The 21,944-nt window shown below is 43.9% G+C and overlaps 1 protein-coding gene across 4 annotated transcripts in view; it reads right to left on the reverse strand.

Annotated features, from left to right (window-relative positions):
• The window catches only part of abl2 (c-abl oncogene 2, non-receptor tyrosine kinase), a 37,654-nt gene extending 16,296 nt beyond the window's left edge, over window positions 1–21,358 (reverse strand). The window contains exons 1-2 of one of the 4 annotated variants that reach the window (XM_080431879.1): window positions 20,575–21,358; window positions 472–633 (exon numbers count right to left, since the gene is read on the reverse strand). In XM_080431879.1, the coding sequence (XP_080288005.1) occupies window positions 472–633; window positions 20,575–20,797 (385 nt within the window). In that variant the 5' untranslated portion in view covers window positions 20,798–21,358. Of the gene's footprint in view, window positions 1–471; window positions 637–1,639; window positions 1,798–20,574 lie in introns of those variants that run through there. The other 3 variants (XM_080431878.1, XM_080431881.1, XM_080431880.1) reach the window with 3 other exon arrangements.
• Between the last annotated feature and the right edge of the window lie 586 nt (window positions 21,359–21,944).

The raw sequence follows: 21,944 nt of genomic DNA on the forward strand, positions 1-21,944 counted from the left end.
ATACCTCAGCTTCTACTCATTCCGTCATATGAATTCTCTAGGAGTGAATGGCATGCCAATCATTTGCCGGGCATGGAAATCCTTGCTGATGACTCTGGTGTTTCAGTGTTGCTATGTTAAAGGACCCCTCCCTTTGTTGTTGTAGCTGTAAATGCCAGTGACATTGCTCATCCAGGTGAGATTTCTACAGGAATAAATTAATCAATGAGATCATCAATAGAGTATCATCTCTCAGTGAAACCAGCACACAATCTCCTTACGTGTGTCTTTCAGGCCTAGTTTCATCACAATTATGCATTCATACTGTGTCATTTGGTAGCTAGCTCACTGCAAGTACTGACATGCTGCTAGAAGCCTCTTGCAGATTTGAAGTCAATGCTCAGAATCTATCGTTTCTCTTTCCTTTTCATCTTTGAGATGTCAGGAAAAGGTTCAAGAGTTCCCTTTACTCATTCATTATTTAGCCCATACCTTTGGTGATGCTGAGCGTGTTGTCTCCGCTGGCCACGAAGTCATAAAGTGCAACAAAGAGGTTGGGGTCGCTCTCGGCAGCCCCCAGCAGGTTCTCCTTGGAGCTCCAGCGCACCGCCTCCGTTAGTGCCGCAGAGTCCAGGCCAAACGGCCGGTGGAGAGCTTCTGGAGAGACGGGGGAGGAGGATGGAGAGAGAGTGACAGAGAGATAGAGAGTGCGGGAGAGACGAGAGGAAAAACACTGTGAAATAGATGATTATGTATATTCACACTGCGAACAAATCTAACCTTGAAGACGGTGAACATAAAAGGTGTGCTAGGAGCACACTTGCAGATGTACATGCATAAAAACAGCCAACGTACAGTGAAACACACTAATACTGGGAGCAAAAAATAGGACCGCTTTAATGCAGATTTGTGCAGTCCCGGTTCTCAACTTAAATACAGAATTTCTCTGCGCAAAATAGAGCTGCCAGTGCTGATTATACACAAGCTGGCCAGATCACTGTCAGTTCCTGATAAGTCTAAAGAATGAAAAACCAGCTGTGTTCCAGGCAGCAGGGTGGCAGAGTAATGAAAGACAGTTAACCCATTCAATCCCAGAACGCATCTACAAATGTCTTCTAATACCTAAGTTTTCTGAAAAAACTTATGTTGCTACATCAGTGGTTCTCAAACTTTTTCATGTCAAGGACCCCCCAAAATTATGTATTTGGCCGTGGACCCCCATCTGAAAATATTTCGTTCTAGGGCCCCCCCAGAAGCAAAGATTTTAGTCAAAAATTTTCCCTTTAAAAATATATTTTAAAAACCTTTCAAAAATAGCAGATCTACAAGCTCATAGCACGGCACCGAGTGCCGTGCTATGAGCTTGTATATCTGCTATGAGCTTGTAGAGCTTGCTATGAGCTTGTAGATGAAGTTGTATATCTGCTATTTTTGAATAGCCCAAAGTATAAAATAATGGTTATAGCAACAAACAAAAAAATCGAAAATGACACAGTATGCGTTCCCGGATTGAATGGGTTAAGAAGGAAAGAGAAAGTCATGTAACCAAAGAAAGAAAGAGAAAGTCATTGTAATCAAAAAGCAGCAGAATCAGATAGCAGATGCTGTAAATGTCCGAACCCGTGGAGCATCCTGTGGTCTGCGCTGCGTGTCTGTCTACCTGTCAGTGTGGACTCAGTGCTAGGCTGGCTGGTCAGGGTCGCCCATTCCTCCTCATAGCTGCTGTTTGCCCGCAGGCACTTCAAACGCATTCCTTGGAACTGTTCTAAGAGCGCGGCCCGGTGTCTAGCCTGAACAGGTAAAAACTGATCTGGAAGGGTTGATCTGTAGTACTTAAATATAAGGAGAGCAGGACTGAGGAGGAGCCAATGACATGTGATACCAAAGATACTCTTTCTCACAGAATGCCTCAATTTCCATGGAAATTCACACACATACAGTATACCGCACATACGTGAACACGCACGCATACAGACAAGCGTGCGTACGCGCGCGCGCACACACACAAAATACACAACAGCTGCTAGTAAACTCCACCGCATGCCTCGACAGCTGCTGAGTGAGTGAGACAGAGGGCAGTTGAAATACAAGGATAACACAGTATAGTGTGCAGTACAATAGTTTTTAAACCAATAATTATTCACTTTCCTGAGAAATATGCAATTACTACTAATATTATTACAACTATACATTAAGGAGGACAAAAAGAAGTGCTGCCTGTGCTCACAAAACTACAGAAAATAAGAAAAGCTTCTGGGATAAACACATAATTATGAAAAGTAAGTTGGCTGGTTTGCTATAGTCCAACTGATTTGCTCAAAAAGTGACCAAGCTTTTCAAAGGTGAGGGCTTAGTTGTTGTTTTTTTTAAGACCACTACAAGGCACAAAACTGCCACCCCTCCTACCTTCTCAACATCAGTAAGTAAATACCTGTGGAAAACGTTAAAAGGGAGGGATTTTAACTTTAGATGAACTTAACTTTTGTGCCACTGTCCACTGTTAAGCCTACACCACGTGGCAGCAATATGCCAGGGCCAACACAGCTGCCCAACCAGCAACCACCATCTGAGCTCTTCTGGATTATAGTGTGTTAACTTACCCCTGACACTACAACATACAGACTTATATACACCATCATGCAGAATATTGCAGAATATTGTCGCTGCTTGGTGGAAACCTATGTCCAAAAGAGTTACTTTTCAGGGAATGGAAAAAAGAACCTGTGTTCCAGTGGATCCATTGTAGTAGTTATTGTTTAGTCACAAGCTCGTTAACTATTTTCATTGCTTAGAAGTATTTATAAAATCGACTGACTTAAATCAACATGGTGTCCCTATTTTGGCCATGTCAAAGGCATAAAATTTCAAAGATTTTCAAATTTCTCAAATATACATAAAATAGCAGATCTATAATCCCACAAGTCGCGATGCGACACATTGTGAGCTGAGCCATTTTTGCTACTTTTGCACAATACTGTCATACGAAAAAGTGATAAAAAGTTGAAATATGGAGACAAGGCTTCTGCCCGACAGTGATGAAATGCAACACTATCCTCAAGGGGCAATTGAGCAAGACTTTTGTCATAATGTGTGCAACAGTAAGGCTACAGCCATGAGTGATGCAAGTTCAACTACACACCTATAGATCTGATTTTGGTTCTCTCTTACCTTTGTTCTGGACCAACTTGCATTGCAGCGCGGCCGTGGCCGTGACCTGACTCAACCACAGCTCCCAGTACATCTTCTGCTCTGGTGTGTGGTCCGGTACCGTCACAGTAAATCCACTTGGCCCGTCTGGACCACAGAGTCTCAGTCCCTTTAGAACGCCCTGTCACTACGCAGCGACTGACCAACCTCCAATGCTAAAAACTATGACCATGAGCTTACATTTTCTGTCAGAATAAGCCCCCACCCCCCTACCAAAAAAACCCAAACCCTGACTGGTATTCTAAACTATCCAACAGGAATCTACAGGATGAATACCAGTATGGTCAGAGACGCGAGGGAGTCAGAAAGAAACCCAGACCCCCCAGACGAAGTACTCTGCCCACACGGGCCCTGAATTAGAGCGTCTACACCTCGGCTCAGTAGGAGTCTGTCGGGGGCCCCTGAGGTCTGGTCTACCGGCGCTCACTACTGCCTTTGATGTGGCCTGGAGGAGTGAGGATTTCCAAGGTTCATCTGGGGAGAACATAGAGCCATGACCGCTGCTCTCTGTGGTTGGACGCACTGTGAGGCATATCCCAAAAAAACGTGGTGGTAGAGAGGCCAGTGGGAGAAAGGACGGCTTGCAAAGGGATGGGGGGGGAATACTGGAGTTTGGGGGCAGGGCTGCGTGTATGGTATGGAAAGATGAGATGAATCTGCTGTGTGGGTCTCCAGGAGTGTGTGAGGCGTAGTCCAGTCCTGTGGTCTGCAGCAGATGGCACGTCCCTCTCCTCAGGGGGAGAGATCCTATTGACCCATGCTTAGCTTGGAGGAGTGTGTGTGTGTGTGTGTGTGTGTGTGTGCGTGCGTGCGTGCGTGCGTGTGCGTGTGTCTGCAACTGTTCTTGGACAATGTTTCCCGATATCCTATACCAGTCTTCCCCTGGTATGTTTCATGATACGTCATTCTAATGAATGTAACCTATGTGTGTGGGGGTGTGTGTGTGTGTATGAATGGTTTGTTTTCTATGCAGGCTTTATCAAAATAGCCGTGTTCCCTGGAATGTGTAATCACACCGGAATATATCGCATCTAGTTTTCATTTCGTTATTACGCTCGAGTATTGAAGGCTCTGCCAAAACACAGCTGCATGCTTCCCATCAATCCCGTGCCTACTGCCTATGTAAATACAAAAAAGTACCGTAAAGACATCTCTGTGAGTGCTGCCATCTTTCATTTCCATGTATCCCATATTTACTCTCAAGTCTCGATTCCAGTGAAACATGAATACTGAAAATAACATTTCCCTGTATAAATAAAATCACGTATAAATCCTAAATGGAATTAATTCCGACTGCTAAAAATACATGGATAAATAAATCAATAAATGCTGTTCCGATTGCTTGGCAAAGATCAATGCTTCAAGCGCTGAGAGCTGACTGAGGCAGCAGTTGGTGTGCGTGGTGCAAGGCGTGTGTCTGCCTGTGTCCCTGCGTGTGTGCGTGTGTGTGTGCGTGTGTGTGTGTGTGTCTGTCAGTCTGCTGTGAAGCGCAGCACATGTGCGTTCTGAGGAGACTGTTGCCTTTGTGTAGGAGTGGAGAGCTGATGGCGTTTGTGAATCTGAGTGCCCCCCCCCCCCGGACCCCTCCCCCACTACAGCCCCCAAGACAGCTGGGACAGAGGTGACCCTGGTCCTGAAAGATGGGACACACACGTATACGCGCATGCATGCATGCTGTACACATATCTCCATAGTGATACTGAATCTCCTTGGCTTCAATAGGGGACCCCTGCTTCTTCTTGCAGCTGTTTGTGTGTGCAGTGCACACGCGTGTGTGTGTGTACACTCATGCCCGTGTCTGTGTATATGGCCTTCCCTACACATGCCCACTTCTACCAGAATATTAACAACAACATCACTTACACGCCCTAATCAGAAACAATACAGACCATATCTGAAGCCCCTGGACAGGGGGAATTATTTTTAGCTGCTGGGTGAACAAAACAAAGCAGCGTGAACATCCAGAAATAACCCAGCAGGAGAAAACAGTGGAGAGCTGATGGTGTGTGTGCGGAGATAGGCGGCTGTCCGCCCTTAGGAAGCCCCTAACAATGAGCTGAGACAATGTCACGGATGAGACCCACATCCACAACAAGGCATTACACAACCCTATAGGACGGAGCCGTTCCTGTGGAGGCCAGGGGACAGTGGAAGGCAGAAGGAAGATAGCTGACAGCAGGCATGGAGACCAGATGGACTGGCGGTCCTCTACATCAGAGTTGTTATAGTTTTGAAATGTTCATTAGCTTTAGTTTTGATTTCGTTTTTTCAGTCTGGCGTTTGATTTCAGTTTAGTTTTAGTTTTACTTATATAATTACTTATATTTTTTAGGAATTTTGTTTTTATTTAGTTATAGTTTTACGTTTTTCAGCTGAGGAAAAGCCTCATTATAGAAGCTGAAAAGGGTAGGATGAAAGAATGCATGACATCAGATATGATGGTGGAATAACTAAAACCAAGATGATTTTACTTAGTTTAAGTTGGTTTCAGTTTTAGTTTGTTTTGCATTGCTCATTTTAGTTTGTTTATTTTTATTGAATTGATTTTTTTTATTCATTTAGTCTCATCTATTTTCATTTCAGTTTCAACAAAATATTTCTTTCCCTTTTAGTTTTAGTTAACTATAATAACCCTGCTCTACATGTATGAAAGTAGTAATAAAACAAACTAAATGACATACCTTTGCCTCATGGTAAAGCACTGGTTTACTAGTCCTGACTGTGGGGTGCACAGGTTATCTAAGGCCAGTTCTCACCTACAATGCAGCTGCTGCTTTCCACTCAGCGTTATCCCCTGATCCATATGCCACACCGACACTTTCCACTGATTCCAGATTTAAGAATAAGCTGCACAAATAACAATGCAGTGTTCAGTGGTGAATCTGCATGGCATTGTCCACACAATGACTAGCTTGGTTCTTTGGACAAATGGAGATAGCAATCTTTAGATAACATACTTCATTTATAAGTACAGAAGTGCGTCACGAAGTAGAGAGATTCACTGAAAATAATGTTTTATTGTGTGCTGCCTTATGTTAATGGTACTATTTGGTTATCGTTGGCCTGGTCATTTATTTCTGTAGCAATCTAAATCGCTTTCATTTGATCACCAATTTCGCTATTAATAAACAGTTTGGTCAGTGTTTAAGCTAAGGGCAGTCAAACTATGGGCAAACGAACGTTAAACTGCTGTAGTTTTAGAGCCATTTATTCATTTACACACTACTAATCTCGCATAGCCAGACAATCAAATATCTCCGTCTATCTCCATCTACCAATCACCTGGATACATTTGGACACACCTTTACCAAACCGACTGACTGAATGCCTCCACCCACATTAGGAAGGAATGCCTTCTGTCCTTCGCATTGGTTGTGCAATTTTTACCACCCACCTCTAGCCCACACAGAATTAGAACGTCACCAGACTTATCAATTGGTCGAAATCTCTGAACAAACTACACATGCCTCTACAATGTAGATTCTACAATGTAGACATCTGTAGCATGTTCATGTTGTGTTAAAGTCCTCCTGGTTGAAACGTTGGCTCATTAAACAATTAGCCTATATGTTTCTGTTTACATTGGGTACTCATAGTGAGTGTGTGGCGCAGTCCTCTTTCTTCTAGTTTTTAACTTTCGCTGTGGAAATCACCTCACAAATATAGGCTGTTGCCATCATATGGCTCTTGTTGGGACACATTTAGTCAGATGTCCTAAAACATATATGGGTATGATAACTTGATGTGACTGGTCTACTCAAGTTGAAAATTGGCTGGCATTAGTCTACTGAAAATAAGAAAATGCCCATCCCTCAATTATGATCCAACTTTCACACTATATCAGTTTCACTTTGACTTAACCAGGTATGTCCTAGTTGTGCCGACTGTTCATACTGCTTTCACTTATGGCCAGAGGTGGTTCTGTTTCATATCATCATGCAGTGACTGGCATTCTTTTCAGACAGACAGACAAACAGACATACATACATACTGTACATGCATGCAGACAAACCCTGTTCTACACAGGTCAGGATGGCTTTTGACCACGGCATAACAACAGAACACCCAGTAGCTAGCACTCTACTGTGCTTCGGCCCCACGAGGAGCAGTCTATAAACTTGCCATGGCAGGAGTGGAGAGAGACTGAGGGACGGAAGGAGAGGAGCCAGCTGTTGATGAAAACAGGACACAGGACAATAGCCTCATTGATGCCACATCAAGTGTGTAGATTGGATGAGGAAGGCCTTCTCTTGTTCTTTAGGGCCTTGTTTTCACCATCAAGTCAATACTATTACAATGTAGCCTGTCTGCTCACTGATAAACGGACTGTCCATTAAAACACCATTTAGTTCAGCCCATTGCAGAGGGATAGACACATACTGTATATATTTTTTAATGTATTACCACCAGGTAATCAGATTGGGCTATTGAGGTGATCAATTGAGTTGATTAAAAAACAAACAAACAAAACAACAACATTAGTTTCCCCAGATAGTCAGAATGTATCTTACATGTATTGTTTAATGTTTATATTAAATGATTAACTCATTCTTTGTTAGGTTTTATTAAATTATTTACTTATTCTATGCTTGTTTTATTCAAATTATATTATATATAAGATTTTCACTGTCAGGCCCTGGGTGATCACGCCAGCCTTAAACAACAATGGAGTGATCACGTGCCCGAAAAGGTTGCCCACCCCCTAACTACTGTAACCTTACGACTACGCCCCTGTAGGTACATGTACACACTTGCTACTTCCTCCCCCTCATGTCCAGAACCTCAGTCTATCCTCAATCACACACCCTGGCCCCGCCTGAAACACATCCACGTAACATACATTTCCATGAGTAATTACACACGCACGCACGCGCACACACACACACACACACACACACACACACGCATGCTTGATTACTTGCTGGGAATGCTGTCTAGTCATTTCTTGTCTATACAATATAGCCAGTCTGTCTGTTGCTGGAGTCGATGTTCACCAATTAGGGAGTGGACAATGGCCAGGCTGGGCCTGAGGGCCAATGGATCATCAAGGAGAATGGAGATGAATGGAGGCCTAACCCACAGCCCGGCCAGCCCAGCGCTGCCCAGCCCTCTTAGGGCCTGTTATGGGTTAATAATGGGATATAAGTGCCCTCCCTCCAGGCAGCATGGCTAAGTGCTGCTTTATGTGACAGTGGAGAGGATGCAGAGTGGCCTGTGATGGCTTGGAGGAACTTCCTTTTCTTCCGCTGTGGTTTGCATCACACCTCAGGGCCAGCCTGCGATATGGCCTGTCAAGCTAAAGCCTAACGCATAGCCTCTTAACGTACACTCAATGCAGAGCTTAGATACGTCTCAGAGAGGCTTGATTCCGCTCTTTCTCACAGCTGTCGTTTTGAAGACTCAATAAATACTCATTATTGTCAGTCACCCTGATGTGGAAAATTTAGTAAGACTGTGGCTCTCAGCAGCTGACAGGTATTTCCGCTCAATCTCCAAAAATAATGAAGGACTATTGTTCCTGTACAGCAGACAGATGTGAAATAGTAGAGCACTACAAAGTGTGGAAAGGTGATGCCGACATGACTATGTTCACTGTCAGCGTTGTCTTGTTTTCACTGCTGATCTGCCCCACAAATCATTCATAAAACTACAAGACTGCAAACAACCAGGATGATGTAAAAAAAAAGGATGGCTATAGGTTGGTTGTGTGTGTCTGTACGCATGCACACATGTTAGATAATTGTTCTTATTGTTTTTCTTGCCTTTGTATCGCACTATACGACAGTACTTTCCTTACTCTGTACCTGTAACTCTGCAACTTTTAACTGCTGTGCTGCCTCTGGGCGACTGAAAATCCCCCAGGGGATCTATTAAAAAAAAAGTATCTATCCATCTATCTATAATAACTCCCCAAATGCCACAGGTAAGAGGTGTGTTATTATTCACAACGAAGAGGCTATTCCCTCTCTGTGTCTTTGTGGTGATTGCGTAAGACAACATGTATCCCAGACTAAGCTGAATGTCTGACTAGCTAATCCGTGTGTGGTTAAGATGTGGTGTAGGTAGGTTTAATCTGCTTTAAGAGTCACGCACAGTATAAAAGACAGGATGAAGCCCTGATTACTTCACTTCCACACAGTTATAGCATTAAGATAGCTAAAATCCCTCTGGTTGCCAAATGCACCGCAGGAGACCATGGCACCCAACGTCACCTGTAAACTGAACATTAAGGTTCTCCGTTTACATTAATTGTAGTATGTTTTCCTCTTCATCTCTCACTCAGACTCAAATTGGCTTTATTTGCAATCTCAGCAACAGCTTTGTAGTAACAAGGAGATGACTCACCAATAGGAAATCACGGTCGAGCAATCATCAAACAAATCAATCTACAAATCAGCAATAGCTCGCAGGAAGCCGACCGCTATCCATCATCAACTCGAAATGCTACTACTGTCCCCAGCCCAGTGCCACTGGATTGCAGATTAAGGACCTCTGACCCACTGGTCAACTGGAGGGTGATTACAATGTAGGAGACTAGAGGGGAGAGGACAGATTTCCCCAGGAATAGCAGCACTTAAGCTACATCTACACTTGGGTTTAATCCCGGGATTCCCGGGATTCGGGAATCCCGGAGGTATTTACCGTCCCGGGAATTGACTTCAGTTCCTGGGATCCCGAAGGTTGTTTTTTTCTTGTTAGAAATTACTTCTAATTAGTAGAAAGGCCTATCTACAGAGCGGAGGAATTATTACTATTATATTTAGCCAAGTTACTTGCCGCGTTGCCGACCAGGGTCCCATCGTCCCGTTTTGAACTAATATGGGACGCACTGAATGTAACAGTAATGAACAAAATAAAACACAAGGAGAAGGCCAGTAAGTTTGTCGTAGGAGTCGTAGGACCCAGGTTGGACCTCCTGTGGAATATGTTCAGTCTGCGCCGCTCTGTGCTGCTGCGCACTGTCGGGTAGAAACGGTAAACGGAAGACTTGCCCCAAAACACGTCACCCCCCATTTCTTTCGCAGACAAGCGGTTCTTGTATTTGTTTTACTGAGGATAAGGTTAGGAATATAGTTTTACTGAGGTTAAGTTTAGGAATAAAGTTAGGTGTTGGCACCGTTTTACTGGGGTAACGTTTAGGAATAAGGTTAGGTTTAGTTTAGGCATAGTTTACTGAGGTTATGTTTAGGAATACCAGGTGAATACCGCCGGATTTGCCCCGGGGCGACTGTGTTTTGGGGCGAGCGTTTTGCCACGAATACCAGCACAGCGCCTGGGTATTTAGACCGATGATAGCTTAGTAAGCCTACTGACTCCACCCACATCTCCAGAACTGAAGAGAAAACGCACGCTAAAGTTAATGCGTTAACGGCACAACACATGGTGGTCTGTCTGATCAAACAGAATGCCCAAAACAAGAGCAAACAGTCCCGTAACATAACATCACGTCAGAAACACAGAACACCCCAGCAGCAGTGCCAGTGTCACAGGTGTCTACCCCAATTATCTCCCGATATATATGGTATGGAAAATATTGTTCTAAATCTGATCAATCTGATAATTTTCTTGCATATTTAATAGCAAATAGATAGGTGTCAATGCTTACTAGGAATACAGGATAGGTGGGCACAATATAGGGACATCTGGGCACCTCAATGTAAAATTGGCTATTTAAGTATCTATCTACATATAAATGCATTTTAGTGGGCACTTTTTTTTTTACCCTGTAACAGGAATTCCTGGGAAGCCCGGGAAAAGGTCTGCAAATTCCCGGGATTTAAAATGAGAATGAGAATTCCCAGAAAATCTTAAACCCTAATCTACACAAAAGGTAGCTCTCCACCAAACAGAACAGACTACTACAGATTACTACAGACTGGCAGTCGAATAAAGTCGGTGAAAAAAAGTTGCTAAATGCACCTGAGAGCCGACAGCAACAGACGGCTACTATGGTGCTAAAAATAGCCAATGGCTTGATGTCTTTTTTTCAAAAACATGTACATGCTTAAATCATTTGAGAAATGATAAAGATAACTACTGCACTGCAGGGTGCTTAGGGCATGGGCACAAGGTTATTTGTATTTAAGCTATTTTGGTGTATATCTTTATCTTTCATATTTAATGTTAATTATAACAAACACTGCGTGCCTGCAAGCGGCAGTGCAATGCGCACACGGTCATATCATTTTGCTTCAACTAGTGATCAATAGGCCTAGTAATATAATAAGTAGCTAGAATAATTAGGAGGGAAAAAAAGGAAGCCACGTCATTTCTGTTCAAGTAGCCTACTGTAAGATAGGCTACACACCACACAAGCCTTGCATGAAGTAATCCAACTTTTCATCAAATCATCATCATTTTCAGCTGGTGTTTGAATGAGACAAGCCACACTCGCACGTGCAGTCCTACGCTTTGTGTCTGCATTTTGAGCTGTAGTAATATGTACAGTATATACAATGGATATGCGCTGTATTCAGACAAATAAATGTACCACATTTTAAGAAAGGGTCCCTATATCAGCCAACCAGAGAACTCGATCTCCTCTCCACCAGCCCGACGGTCGAAAGCCGACCGTATACGACCAAGCTTGCTCAGTCGGCTTTCGGCTCTCCCTACAACTTCCGACGCAGCAGTGTACCCACCACCCATTCAACAGCAGATTTTCTGCCGCTTTCCAACACTTACCACCACAGAAGGTGTTCTCATTGAAAAGCTTTCAAATAAAGTTGATATCAATGTGAACTTTATGAAAGGAGGGTGAGCAACCGAGGGAGCAGCAGAGAGTGGTTGCGTTGGCTAAAAACAGCAAGGGTTGTTTCCCCGACGACCCTGGCCACAAAAAATGCAGAGCCAGACAACCAGTGGCCACTTGTACCCCAGTGTTTCCCCTTAATTAACTGTGGAGTTTAATTTGTCCTGACATAGTTTCAGAACCCAAAATGTGTTTTGCGCTCATAATGACAACATAAAAGCACATCTCATGTGCAACCAGAGAGTGCAAGCAGGGTGGAATAGATGGAGGAAGGTTTCAGGAATGATTCGTGACATAAGGGTACCAGCAAGAGTGCGAGGGAAGGCGTGAGATGGTAGTGTGAGACCAGCTATAGTGTACGGCTTGGCAACGACAAGACAGGTGGTGGAGCTGGAGGTGGCAGAATTTAAGATACTCATTAGGAATGACTGAGAAAGAGGGACAAGATCAGAAATGAGAGGGTCAGTCCAGGTTAGAAGGTTTGATGGGGATAAAGCAAGAGAGGCGAGGTTGAGATGGTCTGGACATGTGCGGAGGAGGGATGAGGGCTATATTGGGAAAATGATGCTGAAGATGGAGCTGCCAGGCTAGAGGAAGATAAGAGGAAAGCAGGAGGTTTATGGATGCAGTGATGAGAGAGAACATGTGGGTGGCTGGATGCAATTCAATTAAGTCTAGTGTACTTAGGATGAATGTCAAATTTGTATATTTCCTTTTTCAATGTCGTGCAAGGTGGGTTTGGTAATAAAATATGCCCATTAGTCTTAAATGCAATTTAAACGCGTTTCTAGAATTTTGGTAAATGATTAATTTTGGGGTGCTGGGGTATAGACTGGTCGGTGCGTGTGCATTATCAGCTGTATTTGGACCTCACAGTCACAAAAGAGATGGGGAAACCAATTTGAAAAAGTAATCAGCACTTGATCGTTGCCTGTTGCCGGTCAATTTCTTTTTTTTTTTAAAACTTTGTTTTTATTCTTTTTTCTTCTTTAGAACAGGTAGGTCATTTTGGGCATCACATTACATTAGATGAGTACATTTTCGTTATATTTTAACACTCATATGTTGCGGGCTATTCAGTCCAGAGGAGAGAAAACCTAAGCTAAGGTAACTTCAGTTCTCTTGTTGAGAGGTCTCAGTCTGATTGTCTTTGTTGTTAAAGTCCATGAATTTTTGTCAGTCGCTATTCCAGTGATACATCCTGAGTTTTGGAGCAGGTTTCCAAGTATTGCAGAAAGGAATTATGTAGGAAAGAAAATATATAAGCATACATGTATAAAAAAGAAAAATAAATAAAAAAAACAAGTAGAACGTACATAAAAAAAAAAAGTATGTAACAAAAGAAATAAAGTAATAGTAATAATTCAAGCAGTGTACCTCCACACATATCACAGATTCACGTACTTGTACGTATATACAGATATATAAACCCCCACATTTTCAATGGTCTTTCACACAATCATTTTCATATGTAATATCCATTTTAACCAGTATTTACAAAATTTATCCATACAGAGTCTTACAGAATATGTTAGTTTCTCCATTTCGTATATGTTCTGCACAATGGCTATCCACTCCCCCTTTGTTGGTGAATTTTTGTCCAGCCATTTCCTGGTTATAGCCTTTTTGCCGGCTACCAGCAGTATTTTAAGAAGGTATTTATCTGCGGTGCTAAATTTGGTTGGTATGTTACTCAGGTAAATATTGGTAAAAGTACATTCAAGTTCAGAACCCATTATCGTGTTGATATCTGATACGATGTCTAGCCAATAGTTTTGGGTTATTGGACAGTCCCAGAATATATGGAAGTGGTCAGCCATTGTCTTATTGCAGTCTCTCCAGCAGTTCCCTGACTCTGGTGTACCTTTTTGTAAGTATTTTCTCCTTGGAGTAATAAAGAACCTAATCATGTTCTTCCATGAGAACTCTCTCCAAAGGCCAGAACTAGTGGTAGTGGTTGTTGTATTACATATATTCAGCCATTCGTCCTCTGTCAGGGTTATGCCTGCTTCTTCTTCCCATTTAAGTTTAACATAGAGGGTGGAGTGGTTCCTAGCGGTCTGTAGACTTGAATAGATTCTCGATACCAGTTTTTTGGTGATATTGCCTTTGTAGGCATCAATGAAAATATTGATGAGGTCTGTTTCGTTTTTCTCTACCATTATGTTTTTGTCAAAATGATGCCTTAACTGCAAGTACCTGTAGAAATCCTGTTTCTCTAGATTATGGTTATCAATGAGGTATTGGAAGCTCTCCAAGCCTGTATTGGATGAAATCAGACAGTATGTTGTAATACCGTACCGATTCCATCGTTTAAATCTAGAGTCCAGCTGTGCTGGTGGAAAGTCTTTATCATATGCCACCCATTTTAATAAACGTACCTCTCTTTCTATTTTTTGGTCTTTGCATTCTTTAAACCAAATATTTAGGGGGACCTTTGTCCAGTCGCTTATTTCTTTTATGTGCTGCTTCATGAGTGTTTTATCACCCAGTATGGCCTGGAGAGGGACATTCAGTTGGTCCAGTTCTATGTCCTTCCATTTAGCATCATATTCATTGTTGCACCAACAAACTAAGTATCTTAATTGTGCTGCTTTATAATAATCTTCCAGGCAAGGGAGAGACATGCCTCCCTTATCTTTTGGTAGTTGTAAAGTTTTGAAACGTATTCTAGGTTTCTGACCTCTCCAAATGAACCTGGAGATCATTCTATTCCAGTTATCAAATTGTTTCTTTGGAATTTCCACAGGTAGTGATTGAAATAGGAATAGCAATCGTGGCAAAATGTTCATTTTTATGGTCTCTATTCGGTCGTACATACCAAAAATCAGCGGTACCCATCTATCCAAATCCTTTTGTATTTCTTTTGTGATTGGGTCATAATTTTCTTTATAAGTGTTGGCTAGATCTTTTGGTATATTAATGCCCAAAGTTGCCGGTCAATTTCAAGCCAATCAATACAGTTGGGCAGGGAGAGAGGAAGTGGGGTTTGCAGCATTTTCCACACTTGAGAACTAAATACGGGTGTTGTTGTGCAAATGAGGTGACCCACTGGCGCAGCGAGAGCGCTCTGTCAGAGAAGTGGTATTTTTTTTATAACTGCCAATGCTTGCCACTATGGACCTTGCTGTGGTTTGCCGACAAAGGTTTACTTTGGCCATAACCACTTAAACTTTGTTGACCAGTGTCCCCTAGGGGTCTGTCTATACTTGGTCCCCTCATTTTCCCCCTTTACACCAAATCTCTTTGTCGAAAATAGGCGATCGGTAAGCTGAGCTCACAACACACTGTGACGCGTTGTGAGCTTGTAGATCTTACTTTTGCAGAATGGTCACCTATTATGTTGAGAATGGGGACGCTAGGATTTTTGTGATTAAGAGAGAGAGAACAGAGAAAAGGGAAAGGGTGGTGTGTAGGTGTATGTGTGCATCTCGGTGTCTCTCTCTCTCAGTGCTGCTTATCTGTTTATGTGGGTGCATGTTTGGGCCAAGTCTCCAGCCTGCAACCCAGCAGATAAGCAGCAGTGATAATGGTTGCAGACGAGGACTGGTCCTTGAAACAAATCCACACTAAACAGGCTTGGCACACACCACCCCACCCAAATCTAATTTTCCAACTGCTGCATCAACACAGCGCAAACCTCCTACTGTACATACACAGAAATCACAAATAATCTCTCTATTGACAAGACTCAGGATTGAAAGCACTGTGTTTGCTGCAACAAATGGCTAGACAGTAACTTTAGTGGTCAGCCTGACATGACATGGACGATTTCGCCATCTGCACAGCCAGCATGGGATACCAATCATTCACTACCTCTGTGTGCTGATTAATCCTCAGGCTTAAATGATATGAGCTGTGGAGAGCCATGGGCTCGGGGAGGAGAACAGAGGATTGTGGTTTGGGAGCTGAATAGGGTGAACTGGTGGCATATGCTGAGGCTAGGGTTGGAGCTGGGGGTTGTGGTCAAAAGTCAGATTTTAATCTCCAGGGCATAATTCAGATTGAAAATAGTTGTGTACTATCCAGAAGGCTGCCTTATTAAGAGGGTTGTAACCTTAGCTACCCTTCAGTAATTCATTTTCTCACTTCTCTATAACACAATTTTGTCACTAGGCAAATCTTAGCCTCATTTATGCTTACCGGGTAGATAGAATAAACAGTTTCCTGTGTGTGGCAATAATGGGAAACTGCTTTTTGCAGTCCAGAGTAGGTTTTTGACTGACATTTGGTACATCTCTTTCTAAACAATCTGTGGCTTTATCTGGCGTTCAATGGCAGGCATCCAAAGCATAGGTATGCAGAATGAGATGATGTTCAGGGCTAAAGTGGAGGTGAGAGTCAGTCAGTGCGCCCGTTATGAGGCTAATGGCAGGGATTTTTCCTGGGGGCTAAATAGGTTTGGCAGTCAGTGGTAGTGGAGGCTTGGCTGACACTGAAGCCATAGAGACATCAATTATTAAACATGCAACCATTACATACAGAGAACACACAGCTACATGAAATCTTCAGACATAAACCATGTTTAACTATGTTCATGTGACAAGCAGGCCAAGAGCAGAGGCAGACGAGCAGATTAATACATATACACACATTACACAGACAGAATTACTTGTGGCCCTCATACTCTCATTATGCTTATATAAAGGGAGTGGGGGAAATTATGAATCACAATCTATGCCATGTCCATTGATTTCTTGTCAGTTTACCATTAATTTCCACAGTTTCACCAAGAGGAGGTGTGTCCATGGCTCCTCCTAGTGGTAACCTCCAGTCACTAGGAGTGGCCAACCACTTCCATAATGATATTCATTAAGCTAGGATATCAACTTCTTAAGCTTGTTAAAGTCTCATCCGTGACCGCCACAGCTTCTGAAACTCCATTTGCCCAAAGAAAGTGCAGCTGCGTGCCTTATCCTAGTTGTGGGTGCTTTTGCACCATATAGCCTATAGAAAAGTGGATTTGTCTCTAATCTCATTTCACCCCTGATGCAAATCAGCTTACAGGCAGCCCTTGGATCCTGAATGCATCATCTCCAATCTCCTCTGGACAGCTTTTACTGAGCTTCAGCGGGCTCCACGTTTACACGTACACTGCTGGCAGCAAAAACTATGATCCTCTCATCCATCCCAATGTCTATGATCTTATGAGTATAGATAGGCTAAATCGCACCATCAAGAAACCCGCATGATCATATGTATAAAGGAACCTCCAGAGTAGCCTTATTGGGGCTACTGTTGAAGTAAAGTCACCACACTTAAATAATACAGTAATCAGAGAGTCAAACTTCTTACAAGGCTGATCTCTGACTAAACTTCTTACAAGGCTGATTAATGCTGCTTTCCAAGTATGGACATTATCCGTCATTATCATGAGGAAACTCCAATTACCTACAAAAAAGTAACGACTACTATAATAACATATAACTATAATAATTTATGCATAAACATTAAACATACAATAGAAGCTCAAATGACGGTAATGCCTTTTCTCCAGCAGATGCACACACAAGTTGAAGTTCAGTTGAAGGTCTGCCCCCACTGCAGTGTTTGTATCAGATTAACCAACTGCAGTGACAGGGGTAAAGGGGGGGGGTCTGAAATCATGACGTGGCTGAAGGACCTGTCGATAAATTGCTGCCACTGCTTCAACTGCTGCACTTCAACCAATACTTCTTCCAGGTGTCTGCCTGTCTTCCTTGTTGGATCAGCACATGAGATGGCTGCCAACACCTCATCTATCCTAGCAAAACAGCAGGGTGGCTTGAGCAGAGGCGGCAGCTGACTCACCTTGCCTTGAGGTTATGGTCTGACACTCAACACCTGAGGGGGGGGGGGGGATTAAGGGGGCCATGAAGCCAGCGGGTAGGCCTGCTGTTGATACATAGCCTTTTGTTTCCTATATGACTCACTGGTTACAAGCACACTAGTGACAAGAAATCAAATAATACCCAGTTACCCACTCTGGCACTTATCTGAAATGAATTCTTCAGTTCTGCATTACACTGGTTTGCAAACCTAGGAAGTGGTGTAGTGCATTACTAAATACTACATAAAGTATTAGGCTGAAGATTAAAAATGTGTGTCAGTTTGTGGTAAAGACAGAGGTAATCACCCTTCCCCTGGCAAAAAAAAGGAGATAAATCGCCTTAATGTTCAAATGACAACATCATCCCATCAGCCGGATCACAACTTTATCCTGAAAAGACCCAATTATATGAAGAGCCGAGTCCAAAGCTCGGTGCCCAATTCAGCTGAAATGATTAAAATGAACTCATAAAAAGAACCATTCAAGACCTGCTTGATCAGCTTTTACCAACCTAAAACTGCAATGAAATGCTGTGTCATTATTGCTATAAATATTCTCCTATAAAATGGGTTCTTTAATGGACAGCAGTAGACTGAGTGCACAGTCTCAAGCTTCCTCACTTAAGAGTCATTGTTCCCATTATTGTGTGCATTGAGAAGTAGCAGTGTCTCTCTGCAGAGTGACTGACTGACTGAATGAATGACTGACTGACTGACTGACTGACTGATTGACTGCACCCAGGCTGCTCTAAAAAAGGGCCACTCCTGCCTGGACAGCAGAGAGAAAAGTGAAGTGTAGACAGTAAGTGCTGCTGTGTTTTGCAGCCCTTGCCTGTGTACGTGCTTACAGGCGAGGAACTTTGCTGTGAGGATGTGACAGTCAGGCGCTTCAAATGCACTCAGTTCTAGATTGCTGTAAACTTTCACGTGTCCTCCTTGTTCTCTTCAATGTGCGGTAGGATTTCCCTACTACCTACTGGAAGGAAACAAGGCAGATTTGAACTACGCAGCTAACTAGGAGGACCCACTAGTGCAGTGCTGTTGGACAGAAAGACAAGACAGGAACAGCCCAAAACAATGCGGCCAGTCACACAGACAAACTGAAGGCATAGAGTGGCCATCATTAACCCGCAGAGAGAAAGCGTAACACACGTCTTCCCAGAGGATGTGTGACAGTCAGACATGTCACCCAGTGGAGGAACACTGACATCCTGTCATCCACATGACAGTGCTGATTGCAGAGTTGGCTTAGAGAGTGACTGTGCCGCAGGGCAGTGGGATGATCGAGAGAGAGAGAGTTGGGAGGAAGGGGTCAGTCTATTCAGAGCGTGAAGAATTTAAAGCTAGGGCTGTTTCTCCATGCTTCTGTGCATGCCATGTAGATCTATCATCTACTCTTCACGGTTCACAGATGAGATGACCATTCGTCTGCAGCCAGGGTTCAGACTGAAGAGCGTGAGTGATAGATGCGGTGCTACTAGGTGAGGGAGCACCTCTAACCTGGTGCTCGGAATATTTCTGTAAACCCAGATTCATTCCACAACACAGAACTATAGATCTGCTCTAGGAGACAGTTGTGAACAGTTTAGACTTGACAAGATGTTGCTAAGCATGAGTGGTTGGTTATAAATTGGTAATAATAATACTCCCTGTAACTTGGCCGGTTGCAATCACATACCAATAGAAAAGATCACAAGGTCCCTATAGAATCAAAGGGTGCAGTGAACCAGTCATTTAGGACATTATCAGGCGGTGGCTGTAAGTGAGCCTGTGAAAACCACTCGTTGTAGTAATGCGAGCCTGTTGTAGCTGCTATAGTGAGTTAATGGAGTGGAATTGCAACTCAATCCCCAGTGGCAACATCATTGTTTACCAGGCAAAGTACCACAAAGAGGGGCCTTAAAAGTGAACTTAAACTAGCTATGCATTAACCCAGAGGCATGTCCCTTAGGCAGGATACAGCTGTGCAATCCTCAGATGACTATTTCTTCCTACATATCCTCAAACAGTCTCTGTTTATGTATCTGGGTGGGATGATCAGATCACATGGAATAAAACACACTCACATGTAAGAACACACAGTTAAACCTGAGGGCAGTAAACATGAGAATCCAAGAACGCTCGCCCCCAAACACGCTCGCCCCGGGCCAAATCCAGCGACGTCGGAACGGTCGCCACCAGGTATTCGTAAACGTAACCTCAGATGAAACTACCGGTATGCCTAAAACCAGTGGTGTGTTCTAGTTTTTTTCGCAGGGATATGATTATCATGAAGATACGCTAGCGCGTTTTCAATGGATGAAATGGTTGAGGGATACGCTTGGCTACGATTTTTTCACAATGTATATGGGGTAACACGGTAGAACACACCACTGCCTAAAACTTACCTTATTCCTAAACATTACCTCAGTAAAGCTATGTCTAACCCTAAACTTATTCCCATCCTTAACCTCAGTAAAACTATGCATAACCTTAACCTCAGTAAAACTATTCCTAACCTCAGTAAAACGAATACAAGAATACAACAACCACTGGCGTGGGGGCGACTGTGTTTTGGGGCGAGACTTCCGGTTACTGGTCATCATAACGGTGATCAAATGCATTTTGTCTGCAACTTGCAAACGGCTCAGCACTGACTGAAGTTGATGACAAGTGGATGAGGCATGGATGGCAAGGTTGGTTGGCATTGCCATTTCCGCTAACGCGTCCTACAGTCAGTCACTCCACTCGGAAACGCGTACAAATCAGTCACACTAATAAAAAACGACCCCCTTCTTCTCATCCCCACCACACAACAGCCCTCTATAAAGTGTGTCATATAGCCTTACCTGAATGCTGGGTGAATATGTTGATCGCCGGGTCGGGCAGGTTCACCGCCGCAGCCCCAGCCCTGCCCGGCGGTGTCCCGGTGGTGCCGCCGCTTTCTCGGGGTCTCCTCCCGGCGCCGCCGCCGCTGCCCCGGTTCCCCTTCACTTGGTGCGGCTGCTGTGGCGGCTGCAGCCCGGTGGTCGCCGTGCCCGCCTCGCCCACACGGCCTACCTGCTGTCCCATCCCCGCAGTCTGTGGTACCGACGATCGGGACTTAACGCGAGCCAAACCCCCCCCTGCAGGGCACCGTTGGCTCACATCCCCCAACTGGAGCGGCCTGTTCCGAATAGCGTTCCTCCTCAACCCCCCTCCTCTAGCTGCCTAGCCTGCGTTAGCTCGCCTAGCTTAGCCACTCGGCTAGCGTTAGCAGTTATTATCAGTGAAACCCACCCACCCTGCCGCCGCAAACAATAAAGCCAAAACCCCGGCGTTATGTCAACGGATCCACTCTATTCCAACCGACGCCCGCAAGGTCACTGATCTGTTACCCGACGTCCGAGAGTCAGTGAAATCCGGATCGTTTGGCCGTTCTCCGGCCACTGCGCGCCCCCTCAGACGCCGCCATCTTTACCGCAGGATAGAACGAGATGTGTTTGGTTTCAACGAACGAACGGAGGAGGAGGAGAAGGAGGAGGGGGTTCGGTGTGTGTGTGATCCCCGGACAGGACGGTCACCTCCTCAACCCAACAACAACCCCAGTGGGCAGTGGCTCCGGGCTCCCTCTGAACAGCCCCTCTGCTACACACACAGTGACATCCCCACAGTTCATGAACTCTGATGAAGGTGTGCAAAATCTAACCAAATGGGACCGTTACTCGGCCGTTACATTTGCATGGTACATTTGCACAGTTATTGTGTAAAAGTGATAGGTGTGAAGTTGATTTGATTGATGCTCAGAATCATATTATATGAACAGGTTGAAAACTGCGAATTCCAATCTGGCTTCAACACATGCCTGGCTACTCTATTTGAAAGACCACATCAAACATGAGGTGGCCACGGGCAAATACTGAGGCATGGTCATGCTGGACCTCCAAAAGGCATTTGACACCATAAATCACTATATTGATTGATAAGCTAAAAGCAATCGGTTTTGATACTGATAGCACATCTGTGAACTGGATGCAATCCTATCTGGACTGGAGGTGAGAGGTGGTGGAGGTGAATGGAACCCTGTCCCCGCCCTTCCCAGTGAGCTGTGCATTCAGCAAGGAAGCATACTTACTGTTCCTACTATATGTAAAAGACATGGCATCAGCTTGTGACTGTTTGCGGATGTCCTGGCCTCGGACAAGGACAAATTGCAGGTTGAAAAAACCCTGAGCTCTAA

This window comes from Gymnoscopelus braueri (genome assembly GCF_963280865.1).
Source record: "Gymnoscopelus braueri genome assembly, chromosome: 6".
Classification (NCBI taxonomy): Eukaryota; Metazoa; Chordata; class Actinopteri; order Myctophiformes; family Myctophidae; genus Gymnoscopelus; species Gymnoscopelus braueri.